General features: G+C 39.2%; 1 protein-coding gene across 3 annotated transcripts; it reads right to left on the reverse strand.

The window, feature by feature from the left end:
- Positions 1-414: 414 nt before the first annotated feature.
- On the reverse strand, positions 415-18,254 carry LOC122997727 (protein FAM163A-like). Of its 3 annotated transcripts, none has more exons than XM_044373908.1 (6): positions 17,929-18,253; positions 16,759-16,811; positions 9,543-9,646; positions 4,916-4,939; positions 4,598-4,712; positions 415-3,657 (listed from the first exon to the last, which is right to left on the reverse strand). In XM_044373908.1, exons 5-6 carry the CDS (start codon positions 4,688-4,690, stop codon positions 3,280-3,282), a joined length of 471 nt encoding a protein of 156 aa, XP_044229843.1. In that variant the 5' UTR covers positions 4,691-4,712; positions 4,916-4,939; positions 9,543-9,646; positions 16,759-16,811; positions 17,929-18,253; the 3' UTR covers positions 415-3,279. The 3 variants fall into 3 exon arrangements, with proteins under 3 accessions (XP_044229843.1, XP_044229845.1, XP_044229846.1); XM_044373910.1 differs by lacking the exon at positions 17,929-18,253 and adding an exon at positions 17,616-17,803; XM_044373911.1 differs by lacking the exon at positions 4,916-4,939 and having other exon boundaries at positions 17,929-18,254.
- Between the last annotated feature and the right edge of the window lie 4,462 nt (positions 18,255-22,716).

A 22,716-nucleotide genomic window follows, 5' to 3' on the forward strand; every position in this document is an offset into this window, starting at 1 on the left:
GAGCATGAATGCAGAATAACAAAGAAGATTCAGTCGATCCACACGTAAATGACACCTACTTTTCTTCCCCCACTCATATTCTCATTTCCAAGTCACTGGTGTAGTTTCTCTGAATTTCTCCGCTTACGGTTCTGAAATCCCTCATTTCAATTTTTTTTGCCTTCTTTTTCCCAATGACAGCTCACTTTCACTTCCCTTTCTTTGAGTTTCCACATGTAGCTACTTTTCACTTCTGTCTTTCTTTTCACTCAAGTTTTTGTGTGTGTCCCCCTGTGCTTTTTTTAACTTTCATATGTCTGTGGTTCTTTCTTTTCTATTTTTGTACTAGAAACTGGGATTTCAACATCCAGTGTATCCACTGTCTGTGTCACTGTACAGTCAGTAAGGAAAGACCAAAAAAAAGGGGAAAAAAAGTCCAGATATAAACATTTATTCCTCCTCAAAAAAAGGCTTGTGAAACACGGTGGATTTTTCTCTTTTGTTTAAAGTACACTGTATCAGGGCATACCAAAACGTATTCTATTGCAATACAGAAAAATCTAAAAAATACAATTTTCAACAATCAGAACAAGAAAAAGGAAACCTTAAAAATAAGAAGGGGCATAGGTCAGTTCTGATACAGCGATGGTGCTCTTTGTGGTGCAACAAACTGGTCGTCACAGAACCGGTGATACAAAAACTAAACTATAGGGACCATATCTGTTGAGTATATTAGCTAAGTGGCAGTGAACACCTACTGTATGCTTTGTGGACATCTGAATTAACAAAAAAAATTAGTTATACATATCTAATTTAGCACATACTTCTTAACAATAAGGGGAAGTGAGGTGAGGAAAGTTAGGAGATGTGAAGATGAACAGCTCAGTGGAAACAACGTGGTGTTAGAATATATATATGACTAAATATCTTTTATATGTCTTTGAACTAATAGTCTTTGATCTGTAACACTCAATATCATTGTGTGTTTCACATTTTTATCTCAATTATAAAGTGAATTTCCGGCTCCAAAAGTGCTATTTTCATGCTCTTACATTGTGTTCCTTTGCTGTATTATAAGTTAGGAAATATGAAGATGGAAGAGCATTGAAAACTCACATTTGGTACAAACTCACTAAAACACACTTAAAACCCTGACATCCCTCACAAAAACTACAACACTCCTTAAAAATATATAGATTCAGGCATATACAGTACTGTGGAATAACACTGCATCTTGTCACTATACTGTAGCAGATATAATGGCTTATAGATAGAAAAACTTAAGCTTTGAGATCAACAAAATACGGTACATGATCCTAGTATCTCATTTCTGCCTACAACACCTCCTAAGTCTAAAGATTTTCTTTCTTTTCATCCATCTCATTCTGTAAACATGAAAAAGTTAAATACATCAACTTATATAGAAGACACTTTCAGAACCTATCGGCTTTCAGAGGTTTCATTACCATTTACCAAAAGTGAAAATACAAGCAAAACATAATTCACACCACATTTTTTTTTTTCTTGCAGACTGAAACTCTCTCAAATAGTTTGCCGTAATAGCAACTGTACTTTTTTCTCACAAGACTCCCAAAAGCCGTAAAAACTTCTTCTTTCTTCTTCTTTTCTCAACAGTCTTTTCTCTGAACAGGAACACTTAACATCCGTGTTGCAGTTTCTATAGTTGGGGGAACAACAACCACTAATAGAAAAACTGTTAGCCCTCATGTACAGTAACCTGGAGGGGGAGGGGTTGGCGGGGTTTCAGGCTAGTGCTTCAACCCCTTTCAGTTAACACTAGCAGGAGGGAGAGGGGGTGGGGGAGAGAATAACAGAAACGAAAGTGGTGCTGGAGGAGGTGGTCCATTTCAGACTTTGTATCTTGTAACTGATATATTCATACAATGTGTCTGCAGTGATCGTATTTCATCTGTGTGTGGAAAACTACAATTGTAAGTAAAGAGAGAAAAATATAGATTTGTCTTTGGCCATAAAGCCAGAAAAGGGGATTTTCCGTGGCTGTTCTGAACCTGTGTTGGGTACAGACTTTAAAATCTATCTATGTTTTACAATCCTTCATGATCAACCAATAATCAAGATATCTGTCAGCTGTTACTTCTCCCATTTTATACTTATATATATATATATAAGCATTTGTAGCTTACAGCACTGTAAAAACAGAATGGGCTATACTTTGTTTGTAAGCGTCTTGCCCTGCATATTTAATAAAGTAATTTATGTTGAATTATTGTTTAAACTTTTTTGGCTATAAGTGAATAACAGGTGAAGTGAGAGCAGGAGCAAAAGATTTACATGAATTAGCATTATTTTGCTTCATTAAACGTTTGATTTAAACAATTTATTTGTGTTTATTTAATGTATGATTCAAATATCAAATTTATTTAGGTGCAAAATCATCCTGTGTTAATTGTTTTAAATAGGCGTTCGTGGATGAAAAAAAAAAGTATTTTATATTTTTTAAGTTTTTAAATTTGTTGCCTACAGAAAAGCCTGTGTTTCAGCATTTGAATTGAGTTCAGCCTGTGAATAACAGCATGTGGAACGAGAGCAGAAGCAGAAAATTTTAGTGACGGCATAATTTAGTTTTATGTAATTCATGACTTAAACAATTTACTTGTGTTTATTTATTTAATATGATTCAAATACTTAACACAGTATATTTGGATTGTGCTGCAAAAATGGTTTAAAATAAGCTTTCACAGAGGAAAATCATGCATTTCATACTTGATAACCTTAATAATGATTATTTGTTAATTGATCATTAATGTGGCTGATTATTTAAGGGAATTTCTTAAAATTTGCATACCTAATACCAACATGACAAATTGACTAGGCTGTCTTTCTGTGTGGCTGGTTACACTGTTTTTTTTTATACCATGTGTCCTGAACCACCCTCGAGTGTGGCTTGAATGCCTGGATTTAGGGCTGATCACTTATGATTCAGTCACAGAGGACCACATTTGAGGTTGCACTAGAGTTATATAGCATTTCCCTGCTGATCTAACACAGTTTCATGCTGCTGTCTTCAGCTCTCCCAGGGTTGGCCCATGGATTTGTTGCCCACACAGAGGCTCTATCAGTGGGCTGGCTCCCCCCTGGATGAATGTGGGCATGTGTGGTTATGTGGGTATGTGTGTGTAATTGTGCTGTATCATAATCCACCACCTGGAGGAAGATATTGAAAAAATAATTTGAGTCCCAAGCAAGAGCATGTGAATGTCAGATGTGTGTAAGTAAGAGTTTTCTATATGTGTGCATGTCTTCACGGTGCAGCAGAGGTCAGACCTGGGTGCTGTAGGGACGCGGTGGGGGAGGAAACATGTCCGTGGGACTGTAGTAACTCAGAGGGGAGGAGACCTGCGGGTTGACAGACAGGGGAAGAGACACGGACGGGTTCTCATAGTAGGTATGGAAGCCCAGCCGTTCCCCTCCGTTACGCATGTCGCCTGTGAGTCCAGAGCGGAGGGAGTATGGCGAGCAGGTAGGGCAGAGGTTGTGATGAGAACCTGCGTCCAGCTGATCCAGAGAGACGGGGGTGATGGCGGCACCGTCCATGGCGAGGGCGTTGCAAGCGTTGCAGGGAAAGTGAGAGAGTGGGTCCGCTCCCACCACGGAGCCCATGTCCACCTCAGAATCATTCTTCTTACAGCAGTAATACTACAGGGGCAAGACAAGAAAGATAAATGGAGGGAGTGTGTCTCACCAAGTTAAGTCAATTTTTTTTGTGTATCCTAATATCACAAACAAAGAAATCAAGCAAGAGGTGTTTGTCTAAAATGACCCAGAGTCAGTAAAAAAACAGGGAATCACACATTAATAAAGTTTCTAAAAATGATTAAGGTAAAATAATATAATAATAATGTTAGTTAGCTAGCTCAGTAAGGACTTTTTCTATTTATATGGGGTGAAAAGGAATAAATTGGGCAAAATGATTATATATATTTTGAATTAACTCATAAAATATGTGTATTAATAATGAATATAATGCACGCAAAGACATTTAAAGGCTAACTGCTATAATCAGAAGTAGTGTAATTACATTAAAAACACTATTTGTATAAAACATAAAAAATGTAAAACCTTACACTAAAAAATAATTGAAAAGTTAAAACCTATGGAAGAATCCAGAAACTATTCTATCTATTGTGCGCATACATACCAGGATTAGGATTAGTTACATTTTTATATCTTATTCAGGGATTAAAGCAAGAAAAGATTTCTGAGCCTGAAAAGTGGTCCAGGAGGAAATGTGTACCATGTATTGAGTTATGAATTTAAAACTGCTCTATGTCTGAAATCAGACATGGTGCCTGAGAATCGTGACCCCTGCTTATATTATAAGATTATTCGTACTTGTATATTTTCATCTCAATCAGTTGTAAATGTTAAATCTACAACACATTTGTGAATAAGATGCAATTGTTCCTCCATGCACCTGGGAAGTGGGTTAAGTTGTGCCAGAAATCTCTTCTCTGCTTCTATACTATGAAAAAAAATCGTATTATATTAATTGAAAGTTCTTAAATATTTTTATTTTAAAAAAATCCTTATTTCAAATGTCTGACACACACACTCATACATGCACACACAGTGATACCTGGAGTCTACAGTAACAGAGCACTGCTACGATGCACAGCAGTATCACTCCGGCGAGAATTCCTCCGGTTATAACAATAGTTCCCGCTGACATTCGACCAGCTCTCCATCAAACCCTTCAGAGGGAGCAATACAGAGAAAGATGAAAGCAATAGAGAGGCGGAGAGATGGGGACCAACAGAGATGGAAATATGAAAACAGAGAAAAGAAGAAGAGTAGCAAAAGAAGAATGTGAATGAGCCTATTACGCGGCCACAGTGGATTTGACAGAGCTGGAGATCACACTTAAAATTTGCTAAAGAATATTCAGCATACTTACGTCCAACAAAGGTTTCTATATTGCCTGCAAAGATAACCAATGTAGGCTGAATTAGTATATTCATGTACCATCATGATGTAACTGCAACTGATGAAATATGTTGTAACTAGTTGGTTATCATGCAGCTGTTATCAGACAGCTGGGGTTGTTTCAGGCCTCACGGAAACAGATGGATGATACATTAACAGAAAAACTCACTTTAAGTGTCTCAGTAAGGTGTTTTATGTCTGCAAGACCTGGGAGTCAGTTAGCTTAGCTTAGCACAAAGACTGGAAGACTGGGGGGAAACAGCTAGCCTGGCTCTGTCCGAAGTTCAGAATTTCCCTACTGACACCTGTAAAGCTCACTAATTAACACAGTGCATGTTTAATCTGTACACAAACAAGGTGTTACTATTATTTGGCAAATAACGGCTGGGTGCAGTGACTTCCCAGGGTCTTGTTGCGACAGTGTGACAACCCGCACAACAGCCGGAAACAGCTTGCAGAGAAGTGAGAAGCGGACGGATAAACTTTTTTCGGAAAAAGACTTTTTGAAGATACAGCACACTTTCACACTGCTGGGAGAATTTCTAGAGGACAGTCCTCATCTTTGAAGCCTTTTTTTCCTCATAAAAGTGAAATAGTTCCTCTAAAGCAGAATGTAAATATCTTGGCTGTGCTACAGATGATTCTGTCCTCGCTGTTGATTTCACTCCACTAGCGTGACCAGAAAAAAGACTGTGGGTGTGCATCAGAAAAACTGGGTGTGCCACATCTAATTTTCTCTACAACCATTCCTCTCCATATAGGCCTGCCTATAACATAGCCATAACACAGTATAAAAAGTGCTTTAGTCATTGCACAGTCCATTCTTTGATTGTTATTTTAAATGTCACAGTGCAATCGTTCTTTATAGGCTTATCAAATAAAACAAAATAGGCCTATAATAGAATAGATAACAACTAGGCAAAACTAGAACTGAATCTGATGAATTAACCACGGCTCATAGGCCTACATAGCATTCCCCCAAATGACATTTACATTAAACTTTATTGGGACACAGACAACCTGTGCAAGCTTAAAGGGTAAGATGGTGTCACTTGGCCTTAAATGATTCAGTTATTTCATTAGACTCCAAAGTCTCTTTAAGTTCCCCTTCAAATGCCAGCAATGAAGTTATTAGTCTTCCTGTGACCATGGTTGCTCTGCTGCTGGACTTTATCCTGCTGACTGTTGAGAACAGGCGCTCCATGGAACAGCTTGTAACAGGCAATGTAATCAAAACACGAAGTAAACTGACCGTGTTGGGGAATACGCCTTTATCACATGAGTCTAAGACTTCAATCATGGACATGTATAAGTGACCGCCATTCACCTTTTGTTTGATCAGTTGCCCAAATACTGTTAGTTCAGGCCCTTCCACTACAAGTCCATACAGTAATGCTTACTTGGAGTTGCACTGAAAACAGTTGTTAAGTTTCATAAGCTGTCTGTCAAGAATTGAAATCCACAATGAATGCAAATCCAAGTCACTCCTAATGGGCGCAGACCTGCCCACTGTAGAGGTCGCATGCAATTCGGCAAACCTGGACGGTAATTTCCTGTTACCAGCACCTGTAACTAACCAATTCTGCACATCATTTTTCTTCATGACATCATCAGTAAGCCTGATGATTCTCTCAAATTCCCCAAATTCAAGTTATTCCTAAATGTAGCAAAAGTTTCTATGAGGTCCTCAATCACATGGACGCAATTAGTTTCTGAAGCAGATGGAGACTGTAGGCCTTTTGTCGCAAAATCACTGGCCCTGAACAGCTTAGAGAATGCCACAAGGAGAAAGATGAATTTCTTGTTCTGTATTTGCTGCAAGAGAGACTCAGTGTCTATTTTGGTCTGGCCAGAGCCTTCTGCAAACTCACTCAGTGTTTCTAATACGATGTCATATAAAGTCAAAACTCCACTGACAGCCTCAGACTTTGAACTCTGTCTAATATCTGTGAAACACACAAGCTCAAGACAGTGTCTGTTGGGGTGAAGCTCTTTTTGGATGTGTAGAAATCGTGCTTGTCTGTTGGCTCCAGTCATGAAATGGTGCAGTGAATTTAAAACATCAAAAAAGTGGCCACAGTAGGAGACACTTTCAAAGCTGTCAAACTCATGAGATTAAAGCAGGGCGAATGTTCATACACTGTATGGGGGAAAGATTTTTTGAGCAGCACTTGCATCCCAGGTTTCCCACCTGACGTGATGACACCCGGTCAAAACTGAAACCTGCATACAATTCAGAGTCCAGCTGCAGCGGTTCCAGCACTTCCAAAATTTTGTTGGCAATGTCAGAGGATGTCATATCCTCTGTTGCAACAAATCTGACAGCTTTCTCTCTCAGATTGCCATCATGCACATACCTCACACAGACAGCTATTAGTCCTTCTTCGAGAGGTCTTTGTATTCGTCAGCTAAAACTGCATAATAGGTGTCAGTCTGTGCATGCATTTCCGCTTTGATTTTCTGTAGGAGAAGCGATGCTGCAGCTTCAAGGAGGTTGTTTTGAATGTCAGGGCTCATCATTTTTGTATAACTTGGAAGCTCATCAAGGAGCATTTTTATCTCGGGGTCATACGCACAAATCGGTTCAAACAATTCAAGAAAGTTTCCTCTGTTCATGCTTTCTGTGTCTCCCTTGTGCCTGGTTTCTTTCAGTAAAGTAAGTGAACTGCTCCTGTTTGTCTTTTGTGACCTGATGCATTCCTGATAATTTTCCATCCCTTTTAATGTCCATGAAACCTTTGTGTCTGGTCATAGCAGCAGCACGGGCTTTACTAGCTTTGTGTTTTATATAAAACTGAACAAGATGCCTCCAGTCTCTCAGCCCTGCTTGGCTAAATCTGTCCTCCTTGACATCAATGTTAAAATGGCGGCAAAGTTGGCAAAAATAGAGCATCCAATTTAATGCTATACTCTAGCCAACTGTACCGGTCATGCCATTTAGCTGAAACACTCCTGCTCTTTCCACTGACTGTTTGGGTGACTGGGAAAGCATGAGATTTGGGCTGGTATGCAGGTTCATCTACTGCTGAGAGATCTGTAGAGTTAGTCATTTCTGCATCCTCTGATTCTATGTCCACAGGCGCCAGTGCCGAAGGAGTTGCACTTTGTTGATGGTGAGGGTGATGGATAAACATCCTCCTCGGCTGTTGTAGGCCACGTGTGCAGCTGGTCATTAATGCGAGGTCTGGAGGAGTTAAACAGTGAGCTTTGTTTCATTTTGATAAACTAGCAGCTAGAGTATATTCTAGCATTAGTTGCAGGAATTGTATTGTTTACTATTTACACTGCTAGTCTCCAGGGATGCTTTCTGGGGTCACAGGTCCTAAACCTTCAAAAAAACTTTTAAAATTTGATTGATAGGCAGGCTGTGCATAACGGTAGATGTTATTTTCAATTTTTAACTTATTTTAGAATTAACAATTACTATATTTAGACCATAATAGCCTAAGTTATGAATAAAACATTTTAGCAAGGCTATAACTAAAAGTCATAGTGCATCTGATTTTCAGGTGTACCAGCTGCCTCTTTGAGTGGCACAGGTACACGCTGGCACACCTACGGCTATGCCATTGTTTCGCTCGTTATGACTTTATTTCCTCCGTGGCATAAAAACATGTTGCACAAGCCTTCAGAAACTCCTGCAGATTAAACTGAGCGGAAAAAAATCTGGTGTTCATACACAGCACTGGCTCTGTAAACGGGCATGTAAACACAGTGGCTCGAAGCGAGCTACACAACACTACTCTGGCCAATAAGCAGCAGGGGGTTTTCATGCTTGTGCACAGGACAGGGGAAGTCATCAGAGCAGCTGTCTGTGTGAGGACATGACAGTCTTCCGTCTCCAGCACCCACTGAATGGTGGGGGAAGGCTGGCGAACTGGAGAGTATCAATCTACACTGAATCCAAGACAGTCTCACAGAAACCCCCCGCATTTTTTAGACTCCGTGTCTGTTTCTGTCACATTCAGTGAAACGTAATCTGAGCAGGCAGCTGTTTAAATCGCACAAATATCCCGTTGTATATGTGTTTTCAACCTATTAACTGTATCAATGTATCGGTGGAGAGTGTGGATGGACTGTTGTGCTCACATGAGACTTTTTTTTTCTGCTTGTGATAATGTGTGAGAGGAACAGAAATGACTCTACAGCTGACGCATCGCTCTGGATTCTGCCATATTTCTCTTTAGGTCGTTGCCTTGGCGATGCGAGTCCATGAATTTGGGGGGCGGAGCTTCTGAAGGAGCATGAAGGGAGGGTGTTTGGGTGTTTAGTTCAAATATCAACAATATCTTTCTCCAGAATGACTGACTCTACCTTTAAGCAAATGTGATACAACATTTTAATAAGTGAGCTTTAGAAGTGCTGATATATATATATATATTTAAACTTGGACAGAGCTTGGCTCAGGTTTTTTCTCTGCTTCCTTTCTATAAGTTGACTTAATTGTGTCTTGGCTGCAGCTTTGTACACAACACACCAACAGGTATCATTCTCTTTTCCCTTAAATTTGTCACAATATCTTTGTGGAAAATAATATGTTGTTTTCAGAGGTTATTAGTATTATTGTCTGCGCTCTACCAGCTGAGACGGACACTTACATTAGAAGACAGCAGGAGATGCAGAGATGGATTAGTGTGAAAAGGTAGGAAACCATGACAGGCCTGTGGAGTGTTACTCTCAAAACCTCCTCTCGCTGGAACTCCTACAGGAAGAGAAAGAGGTTTCTGTCAAGAGGAAATGGTTAGCATAACAGAGAAATATGGCAGCAGGTCATCATCTCATCAACAGTCTAAAAACCCAAAAATATTCAATTACAATGATATGAAATGGTGGAAAGCAGCACTAGCATAATATCAGACCAGCTATTGCATAGGTATTGTATCTGGAATAACAAATCTATAAACAAATGCAAAAATTGTACATGACTAGATGCACTACCACAGTGTGACTGAATTCCAACAGGATCACTCTGGATGGGAAACAGACACTCAGGGTGTAGATGTATTAGCATGCTGAATGCAGCAGCAACTACTGTGCACACTAACCATATGGCCAGCATGTTATATGCATATGTGCAGTACAGTTTCAGCATACTAAATCTGATTTGTACGTGCATCTTTTGTCATTTAAGACTTCTGTGACCAATTCAACAGAGACACTCAAAGTTGAATAGCTAATTGTAATCATGTGATCACCCTAGGTAGTATACACTGCATACTGATACAGTCATTAGGAAACACAGTATAATAAGTAAAGATGAATGTCCTACACAATTCACAAAATACATGCAAGTTAAAGGACATGCTCACAGTTTTTTAAGTCTGTCTTAAAACAATAGTCAGGAACCCAAATGAACATTTTCATGTCATAATCATCCCTCCTGTTCATACTAACCATTTCTCCTTCTGTGCAAAAATGTATTTAAAAGTTTATCTGTAGCTAATATGAGGTTTCATTCGACTAAATGAGTCAAATCAAGTAGATATCTTTCAATGCTTTCAATCTTTTTAGTGCCAAAGTCCCTCTTTTTGTTACTATACTTTCACCACAGCTCCACAATATCTCAACAGGGAAACACTGTCCGAGGAAACACAAAGAGGGAATTTGATGCTAAAAAGAAATGTAAATGTGGCAGATATCCACTTGATATGTCTAACTCAGACTGCTGAAGTCTAATATATTCTTCTGATAAACTTTAAAATGCATTTTTGCACAAAATGACTGTGTGGATACACTGTGGATTTTGGCCCCCATCACTTACACTGAAAGCACATTTGAAGGGGATCTTTTAATAGCCAGTATGAACAGGAGCAATGATTACAGTGAGGAAAACCTCTTTCACTGTTCATATGGGTACCTGACTGACGAATTGTGAACCCATCCTTTAATATGCTGTTGAGAAGTGGCAAGCGCATATAAGCCAGGTTAAAGGCACGAAAATATATAAGTTAATACACACACATACAGTCAAATTATAGTCACGAGTTGGGATTTCTAAATTCTTGAAGTTTGCAAAACTAAAACCTGTGATTGGCACACAGGAGCAAAAATGTTGTAAATGAAAAGAAATGAAGGCGTGCGCACACACAGCAAATGTTCTGTCTAGCCTCTAATGGACCTTAAGAGCCAGTTTATCTGACAGAAAGTAATAAATTGGCTGTGTGCAATAGAGATAGAATATGTGCACAGACGCTTTGATTTCCTTTCACTGGCAGTCGCATTGAAATACCAAATAAACACAAATCCTCTTTCTGCATGGTAGTTAACCCAAGCGTTAATGCACTCAGAGAAACTGGCCTTTTAAATGACAATATAAAACACATGATTTTGACACACACTTAAACTAATTTACACAGCTGAGTTCAGGCTAGAAAATGCTACATTTTAAGTACTACCATTACCCTAATTACAACACCAGATGACTTTGTTTATTTACTGTTCGAGATGATTTAATAAAACACCCAGATATTTCTCAGTGTAAGAACAACATTTAATTATCCCAATTAAATTGGTAAAAAAAAGGTTCTTTCTCATTACTGGAGTATTGATGTAATTTTTTTAAAAGCCATGCGCATCCGAGGGCTGTTAATTTGCAGTGAATATGAGTCTTACTGCCGAATGAAATGGTTTAAACATTCTGGCACTTCTTGTCATAACTAGCAAATCTCAGCCAGCAGGTTAAAATAAATGTTACTCTAGGGTTGGGTGGTTTGTCTCCTGCCTGACACATGTTCCCCAGCTTACAGTGAAATCTACCCAGAAGGCTTTTCTTTGTTTGTCTCTTTCTGCTCTCCGACTCTGAAAGCGAACAAAATGTAGTTGCAAAATGGTTTGCACACAGGTAGATAAATCTAAACATTTGACACTGAATGCACCTGCATTTTTGGCAATTTTAAACCAGTGTCACAATCACAAGGAGAAATGTGAGTCTATTTGTTGAAATGAGCATGTGAGCCTCCCTCAAAGACATCTCCCCTTGTGCAGTTCCTCCATTGCGTCATCATACTAAATTATATACACCACGGGCCACGATAATGTCGTTAAAAGCGTTGTGAAGTCTCTCTTGCTCCTCTTTTCTCCATCTCTTCATCTCCTCTCTCTCTCTCGCTCACTATCTGTGTCTCCTCAGTCCTCCCTCTCCTCCATATCTCCTTCTTACTTCCTTCCATTCACTCTTTAAGCAAATTCCTCCTCTCTCACCACACTGTACATCGTTTCCCTCTTGGTCTATCAATTTAATTCCTTTGGCTCTCATGGCATGATCCTGTGCTACACTGCTGAAGCTACTATAGCACATTTATGCAGAAATTATGAACTGCTCTGTTTGTGTATCAACACAGACACAACAATGGAATTTTTCTACAAGCTAAAATAAGTGATTTTGACTAACATGCAGCCAAATTATGCCAGAAAGGGAGCGTCGAGGTAAAGTCTCAGTTTAGAGAGTTTCCAACAGAGTGGAGAGATAAAGAGGCCAAGCGACACAGGTTGGGAGACTCAACTCTAATGCTGTCAGAGTATCTTAACCAACGCAATTCATATATGACTCTCAGTGGGTTCAGAGCTGTCTGGTTCAACTGGGAAACAAGCAAACACAAATCTGAGCAAACATGCACATATAAGAACCCTTAGATTAAACCGGGGCCTGAAAGGAGTTAGAGGATCTGCCAGAAATCCCATCAGTCACTGACTTGGACAAGAAATGAAGAGGGATGAGGCAGTCTCGGCAGAGCCAACAGGCATCTGATTTCCTGAACACAAAACCTCCTTTAAGCCATTAAGCGTACAAGTCCCAGGTGACCAGTAAGACTGTGTCTGTCAAGTGAGCTTCAAGGATCCCATTCCTCACTGTACAAGAGAAATGCCGAGGACCATGTGCGTCCATGAGATTTGCAGGGATTTTGAAGGCAGCATGAAGGCAACAATAAGTGGTGTGTGAGAGAGAGAGAGACCTTTGCTGTCGGCAACGCTGTCACTCCAACTAACAACTCTGAGTGTGATGAACCGTGATGATCAATATAATTGCTCGTTCATTCTCAGTGGATTTGTATCATGATGATATGATGATAGCTTACTGTTTTAGAAAATGATTTCAGCTAATGACATAATGACACCCACATAATGAGATATTGATGTTTTTGTTTTTCTCGTGTGGAGAGCTGTTGAGCAAAGAAAATTGAATTGAGTATCAGTTTGTCATATTATGGGCATACAGAAGGGAGACCATTTCCCATAAAGTCTTATTATCAGGATCAAAAACGTTTAACTGTGAACAAATCAAAGAATCCTGCACTCTTTCTTTTTTTTTTATACACATGCTGTATATTTTTTGGAGGGCATAATATTCCTTTTTATTATAGTGACAGTGGAGAGATGACAGGAAATGAAGGAGGGGGAGAGAGAGACAGGGGTAACATGCCACAAAGGTTTATTGGATTCAAACCACTGTGGTCATGTGACATGTGTCTTAACCAGTAGGTTACCAAGGTGTGTCATCCTGCACTGTTTCGATCACTTGTTCTTACTTAATTAAAACATTTCAGTCCCTGGACCTTCATCAGGTAAAATAAATATCTAATTTTAATCATTTTAGCTGAAGAAAGTCTGAAGACTGAAACCTTGTTAATAATGTAAGAAAAAGTGAAGGGATTCATCTGCTTCTCCATATACAGATAGGTGCAAAATTAAAGGAAAAAAATACATAAGGTTAAGCTAGATAGATCTCCAACATAGAATGTAAATATCTCATAATGCATTGTTTTATTTTTATCTTTAAATGCACTGATGTTTGCACATAGAATAACGTCATACAACTGTTGCCTTTCATGATGTGATTTTCTTTTGGTATCTAAGATACTTTGAAACTTGTTTGCTTCTTGTTTTTTTTTTTTAATGATTGCCTGCTTTTATGTTTCAGTTTTTTAGATCATTATTTTAGGTCAGACACAGATGCCGCCTGCATCTTGATTAAGATCTGTGTACTGGGAAAACATCAGAGACAACAGTGGAAATAAGTCCAGGACTTTATTGGTCCAACAAGCCTCTGGAGCCCTGCTAGATGAACACAAAGATATTCCTTTATTTGGTGTTTTGATGATGCTGGAAGGTGGAGAGAGCTCTTTAACATGTTGATCTAATCAGTTGTTGATCAGTTGGGTTGAGATCTGGTGACAGTGAAGCATGTAGCATATAATTCACATAATTTTCAAGCTCTTCAAATCATTCAGTGACACCCCCTGTATGGAGGCATCTGCATTCATTAGGTTTCTATAGGTCATTTATTCAGGTTTTTCCTTTATTTCTGTCACCTTTTAATTTGTTCCACTCTTTAAGGCGGAAAAAAGTTTTAAATGTCATAATTTTGATATCATCCAACTCTATTTGTACAGATGAGGACACATTCTCCTTTTCTAGCTCTTTCTCTCTCTCTCTCTCTCTCTCTCTCGCTCCTTCAAACACACTCATAAACAGATGATTGATGAGATGATTACACTTCTGTTCCGGCTACCATAACATCATCTTGTTTCAGCCTTTATGATGTTAAAAATGTTGGGCAAGGTTAAGAGGTTTCACACTCCACTTGCAGAACTATATTTAGCGGTTTTGTCGTCTCTTGACAGGCAAGTGAAAAGCAGGAGATGAGAGGCAGCTGAGAGAGGTGTCATATTTTAATTTGTTTTCTCTGTGGGAAACGAAACCAGCCTAACAGTCAGCTGAATGCGAATGCACAGAGACACACGAGCATGCACGTGAATGCCTGCTATGTATATGTATGCATACATTCAGCTCACACACTTACACATCCCCTGCCAAATGTATCCCTGATCGAAAACTGGAGAGGCAAAAAACACTGCTTCCCTTGGATGTTTTACGTGGGATGATGTGGTGATCAATAGGAGCTTTTTCTCCCATGTGATGCCTGAGTGAACCATGAAAATTAGAGATGAAAATTGAATTAGAAAACTCAACTTTAACTAAAGTTAAAAGAGTAGGTCGACATTTTGGGAAATACTTGTTTTCTTGATGAGAGTCAGATGAAAAGAGATACCTCTCTCACATCTGTCCATTCAATATGAAGCTGGAATCAGCAACAGATTAGCTTAGTTTAGCACAAAGACACACAGGTGGAAACAGTAAGTGTGGCTCTGAAGGTAACAAAATCCACCTACCAGTATCTCTAAAGCTAATTAAAATGTTACATCTCTTGTTTAATCTGTTTAAAAAAGTGTAAAAGCAATGTATTGTGGTTTCATTGGGGATTATGTGCTGGATTATTTCTTAGTCAGGAGTGCCAGGCAACCAGCAGAGACTCCAGGAAGTCACTGCTCCCAGCAAAGAAATAGTTCGGCACATAACACAGTGTCAACCCCAGATTTTCTCAACTTTGTATAAGTTTTCCCCTGTTTCTAGTCTTTATGCTAAGCTAACTCTATTCTGACTCTAGCTAAAAAATGTCAATTTTTAAAAAGTCTATCACAAATTCCCAAAGAGCCCAAAGTACATAACATATCTTTTAAATCTTGAATTCTGTCCACCAAAGTTCAAACATATTTGCAATGAGATAAAACAAAGAATAGCAGCAAACCTTCATATTTTTGAGAACCTGGAACCAACAAATGTTTAGCAATTTTACTTGATAAATGACTGCAACTAAGCAACTAATTGTAGCAGCTCTATTCTTTTCTATTCTATATATTCTTTAGAGTGTCTCCTTGAAATCCCTTTAGATAGGCGCCCTTATCATTTCGTTTTTTCTCATTATCCCGTATCATTGCAGACAAATAGACGAATTTAACTATGTGAGAGAGGTATTATGTTATATTTAAAGCTGAAAGCTGAAACTCATCAGCGTTTCTTTTTAAGCTCCTTTTTAAGTAGACATTAGACAGATTACATTGATAAAACTAAGTCATTATGTGGATGAATATGGATTCTTTTCAAAGAGAAGAAATAGAGGAGCTGAGAGAAGGAAACAGAGAGCTTACGCAGAGGGTGAAGGAGAGCGATGGAGAGCGAGGGTGGCAGTACCTGAGAGGGTCCTTGATATATCCATTCTTAAATAATGATATGAATATTTCGTTGAGGTGGCCTCCGACTTTGTGCTGGAAATCACAGTGAGTGCCTGCAATTTTAAAGCCCAGGGGCTTCAATTATTCAAGTATCATTCCTATAACAACATTTTTCCATCACAGGGCAATTTAGCCAGGTAGTAAAATTGGGACTTTCTGCCTTGTCCGCCTCTGAAAGCACTCATCTCAGCGTGTGAGGAGAGGAACACATCCGCATCTAGGACAGAGACACCCACTGCCAAGGCAGGAGGGAACAAAGGCGGCGAGGAGCGAGAGAAAAAAAACGGAGGGGGGGAGGAAAAGTAGATGATTTCATTTTCAGATAGTCTAAACGGAATTCAGTCATCCGTTTTTTCCATTTGACTGACAACGCGTACCCCCATTCTGGTCTCTTTTTTGTATTTGGAGTGATTACCTTGTGTCATAATTACCTCAGTGTTATTTATTCTGGATCTTTTACACTTGAACAAGCTACTTAAGAACTAGATTGCCTGCCAGGGCAGGGGTTAATTCTATGCAGAAAAAAAAAAATAGAAAACTGAAATCCAAACCCCAGTTGAGGATATAAGAGCTAAAACATAAGTGAGCACTTACACATTTCGCCCAGAGCAGAATCCCTGTGCAGAGCAGAGATCAGACACCACTGGAAGAAGCTTGTGGCAAAAAGGTTTATAGCTGCCTTCCTTTTGACCTGTGCTGTAGCAAAACAGTGAGCGTGTAGCAAGAATAAAAACACTCAACTTACCTGCGAAAGTCACCATCTGGGGGATAGCATCCTCGACTGTGCTGCAAAGCCCCCTGGGAAAGGAAGAAAAGACATGACATCAGTTATAAACGTGATGTCAGGAGACGCCTCGGGCCCCAGCAGCGATGTGGTCACCACTGCAGCTACAGTAAATGAGCCTGTTTGAAAGTCAGTAGGATGGATCCCTCTTCACTCACATCAGAAATTCACTCATTCATCCCTCTGGTATCATTCATCACTCCTGCTTTTATTCATCGCGTCACTCTCACATTGTCAGTGAGTCTTCAGGGGTTATCCCATATATATATATATATATATATATATATATATATATAAACTGTTTTTAAAATTGTAGTTGTAATTGTAGTACACCAAATGTTTAAATCAAATCTGGCTTGTACAAAACATATGTTGTTACACTAAATAAGCATAAGAGCAGTCATAATCATGCAAGATAAAACAGATTTTATGGTCATTTATGCCCACAAAGTCTAGAAATGTAATCATTCTTCTTCATCTTAGTCTAATGCAAACAGCCTGCTCTATATTGAATTGTTATAAGCAGTGACAGGATGGAGGGTAACCCCACCTAAAATCGATTTCACTCACCTTACTGTCAGGTATATATTATTAATCATAGTAAGTCAAATCAAACTATAAAGGACGGCATCTAGCGGGTAAATTAATACTTTTCTGAAACGCACATAGCTTATGTTTCCACTAATTTGGTCGCTGGAGGTCAATTTGCCAGCTGTTACATCACTGATTAGGCTCATCTTTACTCAATTAAGCGGATAAATTGGTGCAGCGCCGTTAAGTGGTGCGCACGAATGATTGTAAAGACGTGATTTTCTTACCTCTCAGATTGAAGGAAATCTCTGCAACCTGTTTGAGACACCGTTTCTTTTTATTTAATTATTTTTGTAACTGCGGTCGGTCCAGTAGCGTACAATACGCGGCTCAACACACACACACACACACACATACAAACACACATACACTTACACACAATAAAGTCCGTTGATTTCCTCTCCACTACCGGTCATTAAAGACGGCCGGAGTCCCCCCCCCCACCCCCCAACCCCAACCCCCCGTGTGCTCGCTCTACAACCGAACCATCACGTCATTATCCGCCGTCGGTTATCCCCTCTTCCCCCCCGGTTCACTCACAGCCAGGTGCCAGTGAGGGCCTGTGGGAAATCTCATGGCATCCTCCTCTGTGAAGCGCTGGAGATGCAGATGGAGACGAGGCGGCAGTCCGGCTGCTGAGTGTCATCGCTCGGCATGGCTGCGTCCTCAGCGCGGCTCCCAGGGGGCGGTTTAGCACCCGCTGCCGCCTGTCCCGGTGGGGCGGGGTGGGAAGAGCGGCGAGGGGGAGCGGCAGTGTCAGCTGTACACCGTGTGATATCACTTTACCGGGAGGATGAGGAGGAGGGGGCGGTAGTGGTAGTGGGCTACAGGGAGTCGTCACCATCCTGAGATGAAAGCGTAAAACTGTTGGAATAATGTCACCCAGCAGTTTGTGAGAGAGGTTCATTAAACCAAACACTCAGCTCTCAAAATGTACATCCAAAGTCTTGATCTCTCTACAGATGTAAAAAGATTTCTTGACTCCTGTCCCAGTTAGTTAAGAATGATGGCAGAAGTCCCATAACGCAATCTGTCATAACCTGCCTGCCAAATTTAATGCAAATCATATTATTTTTTTTTAGAGATCTGGGCAGAAAACCTTCTTGATGAACTTCAAGACAATAGAGTAAAGCTTAAGTGGAGAGTAGACAGCACAAGTACTTTTAAAATTGAGTAAAAGTCAAATTAGCTGTTTAAAGTTTTCCTGTTACTTTTAGAAAGAAGAACGTGATCTTACATAAGATCCAACTTCAAAGTGAGAGTTAGAAGTTGTGTTTGTGTTAAGAGGAAAAATGAGAAATACAAAGCAAAGTTAAAGACAAAATAGAAGTTCCTAATGTCTCTGAAGCAGCCCAGTACACCCACATTTGTTATGGATCTTGCTCTGGGGATCTACCACTGCCAGTTGCCGGATCATTTGATTCTCACATTATTTGATAGCCTACAGTTGTTTTCTGTGATGATGTATGTGATTACAACTGTAGTGAAAACATTGTTTGAGAAAACAGTTACTGTTAGTAGTTACTGACCACAAAATATACCAAAAAGTGTACATAAGCAGGCTACAAAAAAAGGTGGCAGCAACAGGAATACATGTGGTTACTTTCACTCTGGAGTAAAAAATACAGCACGTGTGCTCAAGTAACATTATTTGGTCCTAATTGTCTTCAAAGGCAGCACAGGTTATTGTTGTGGTGGACAAGAGCTTCAGGGTGTCCACAGACAAATAAGTCATTACCACTTTCTAATTGGTCAGTTTGTCAGTGGTTAATAAATAATTTACTGGTTGTTTATATGTCAGTAATTGACTATTGGGTTGCCAAGTTGTGAAATTTCTTTCTGGCTGGTGTTTATCTCCCATTTTTTCCAGTGGACTATTTGACTACTGACCTACTGGCTGCAAGGCATCAGGACCAAAATCCAAAATATTTATGAATATTTACACCTGCAAACTTTATGAATTCTTTAATATATATATATATTTATAAGTGACTTATTAACATTCATAATTGCAGATGACTTTCCAACTTTTTCTGATGTCTTATTAGAGAGTGAAAACTTAATAACGTCCCACATGCAGTGTTTACTGTTTAATGTATGTATCTATGGCCTTTCCCATTATTCTTGTTCAACTGTAACTGATTGTCGCTTCCTACCTCTTCTGCACAAGGATTTGTTCCCTTTGAATTCATGTGTAGCTGAGTATATTAAGGTAAAAGTGTGTTTTTATAATATATGGATATTCTTTTGTACAAATCAGATAAATTTTTTTCCTAAAAAACATGTATTTTTACATTTATTGATAAGTTATAAATATTTACAAATGCAGACTTGATGGTTCGTTAGAAATAGAGAAACTTGTTTATTAATGACTTGACTATCAATGACTCGCCAACCTGGCAACACAAAAGTTGCTCTTTTTAAAGGTTTATAACTTGTAATTTTTGCTGTTATTTGGTCATAAATTGGAGAAAAATATTGGACAAATTAAAAATTTGACCTGACGATTACACTAGAAAAGTGAAGAGATTACTAAAATTATTACAGTTCATCCTGAAGAAAACATGTATGAACTAAATTTCCTGGCAATCCATCCAATAGTTATTAAGAGATTTCACCCAAAGCTACAAATGTCAACCTCACAGTAGCACTTGAGTCAAAATTAGGGAATCCCAAAAAATCAATAGGATTCATCCTCTGTGGACCGTGAATGTCTGCACTAAATTTTAGGGCAATCCATCCAACAATTGTTGAGATATTTCTGTCTGGGACAAACTGGTGGGCTGTCTGACTAATAAACATTGCCATACATAGATAATGTAGCTAACTCTCACTTTGTAAAGAGAGGATGAACTTTCCAAAAACTTTTTTTTTTTTTTAAAACAAACCGTTAAACTAGTTTTAAAAAGCACAGAAGAAGCAGCTCATCCATACATCCTGTGCTGCTTTTGAGGAAAATTTGCTTTTCCTTATTGTCTGCCTGTGCAACAGGGAGCCATCAACACTTCTTTGGATCAGGAAGTCATAATTCAGCCTTCGGGGTATGTAACTTGTTTGACAAGTAGTATTGCCAGTAAATGAACTCAGCCTGCATTGTCAACAGTAACTGGTGGTCCCGCTATGAAAGGCTTTGTGACTTTGTCCCAGAGAGTTGTGCTCATGCTGTGTTCTACTGTCAGAAGCCATTCTGTCTCATTCGCTCTCTGTCTCCATCTCTTAGACTGAGTACATACTGTACACAAAGAGGAAATGTATCACAAATGCATGCAGACAAGCTCGCCCATGAATCAGAGAAGATTAGATTTGTTTAGCGCACACACACACACACACACATGCACGCGCACACGCATGCTCTCGACTTCACCCTGTGTAAACTTTCCACTGCTACACTCTGTGTCATTCTTGTTGTCATTCTAATTTCATCTGAGGAACCCTGCCAAGGCAATAATGAACTCAAGTCATGAGGCAGAGGCCATGCTGGGAGCTTGTGTGTCGTTGTGTGTGTGTACGTGTGTGAGTATGTGTGTTTGCGTGTACCTGAGAGAAGATGAAAGAGAAGGTAAATGGGGGGGAAAAGACGGTGTTAAAGAGAGGGGTTGGCCAGGTTTACGCTTGTTGTTTGTGTGCCTCGTGTGTGCATGTGTATAACATTGTGCTGGTTTTAAATTAATCAGTGCAGTGGGGTGTATCATCTAAGCTGCTGTAATGTGTCGACTCCTTTATTCAATTTGAGCAGTAATCTTAGAACTCCCCAATAGCCTGCCTTCATCAGCCCCCTGCTACAAAGCTAGCTTAACGTATCCAGAGACACACAGAGGCAGAGAAAGGCTAAAGAGATGAGCCATTTTTCTGGATCAAGATTATACTTAAACAAGTGTAGCCAGGCTAAATCTCCTCATTATATGGGTATTATAGTCAAGATGGACCTTGTTTGCTGAAGCGGTTTGAGATGGCTGGCTCCAGCTGGTTTAGGGAATTAGAAAGAGGAAGATATTGTAACAAAGATTTATGAAATGATCCTTTAGGTGCATGTGAAGTTTCATGTGAGGTAAAAAAAAAAAAAAAGAAAAGAAAAAAAAAAGATGATTACCCTTGTGTTTGCCCTTTTGTCATGGTGAACTTCAGCACCACGGACAGCACCTTGTGCTCACCCGAACTTTTACTGCTTGTCTACTTGTCTTGACAGCAGGAAGGGAGCTTGAAACATCTGAACAAACAATCTTGTTTTCTATGGGGTGCCACTTTCTCATAAAGTACCTTTAAAAATACTTTATAATTTATTAACACAATAATTAATGGCTTTATTAATGGTTAAATTCACTGATGCTTTAGTGAACATGCTAACACACTAAACTAAGATGGTGAATATGCTAAACTAAGATGGTGAATATGCTAACATATTAAACTAAGATGGTAAACATTAACACGCTAAATTAAAATGGTGAACATGCTAACACGCTAAACTAAGATAGTGAACATGCTAAACTAAGATGGTGAATATGCTAACATATTAAACTAAGATGGTAAACATTAACACGCTAAATTAAGATGGTGAACATGCTAACACACTATAAAATGGTGAACATGCTAAATTAAGATGGTGAAAATGGTAACATGCTAAACTAACATGGTGAACATGCTAAACATGCTAAACTAACATGGTGAACACGCTAAACTAAGATGGTGAACATGGTAAACATTATACCTGCGTGTTAGTATTGTCATTGTGTGCACTGTAGCATACTGACATTAGCATTTAGTACAGCTTCACCACTTGCATGGCTGTAGAGTCTTGGTCTTTTTTCTTTGTGAGATCAGGAAGGGCAATAATGTCAAGACCTTCTTACCAGAGCTAAAATTGAAGCGTTACTGTAGAAGTCCATATGTCTCACTGTAAGCTCAAGATAAACTACGGAAATATGAACTCCTTTATTGCCAGTGACAGGCAGAAATGGTCTGCTGAAGTACAGTGAGTTATGGCGACAAGGGGAATGAATACAGCTACAGTAAATCTTGTTATACCAGTAAAAACGCAAACTGATTTATTTCTCAATAAACTCCGTCTTCTACACGGTGCCTATACAGCAGGAGAACAAAACTAATGGGAACATCACATGAAAAAAGGTAAAGTAACTGTATTAACCAGAAAGTCAGGTAGCACCTACTTTAAAAGAGCTCTGCCTGTTCCAGAGGCCAAATAGTCTTCAGAAGTGTTTTCATAAACACCAAGATAAAGTCAAGTGCCTGTGGCCTCTGAGCTCACCAGATTGAAACATCACTAAAACTTTACGGTAAATCTTGGAGTGCAGAGAGTGAAAATAGATTTTC

Source organism: Thunnus albacares, chromosome 15, assembly GCF_914725855.1.
Source record: "Thunnus albacares chromosome 15, fThuAlb1.1, whole genome shotgun sequence".
NCBI classification, from domain to species: domain Eukaryota; kingdom Metazoa; phylum Chordata; class Actinopteri; order Scombriformes; family Scombridae; genus Thunnus; species Thunnus albacares.

What these genes read in the sequence shown, in the direction of transcription:
- LOC122997727 (XM_044373911.1), bottom strand. Translation starts at nt 4,690, where the DNA reads ATGTCAGCGGGAACTATTGTTATAACCGGAGGAATTCTCGCCGGAGTG. An exon ending in TCTGTTACTGTAGACTCCAG is followed by an intron (nt 3,658 to 4,597) that starts GTATCACTGTGT and finishes TTGCCCCTGTAG; the next exon opens with TATTACTGCTGTAAGAAGAA.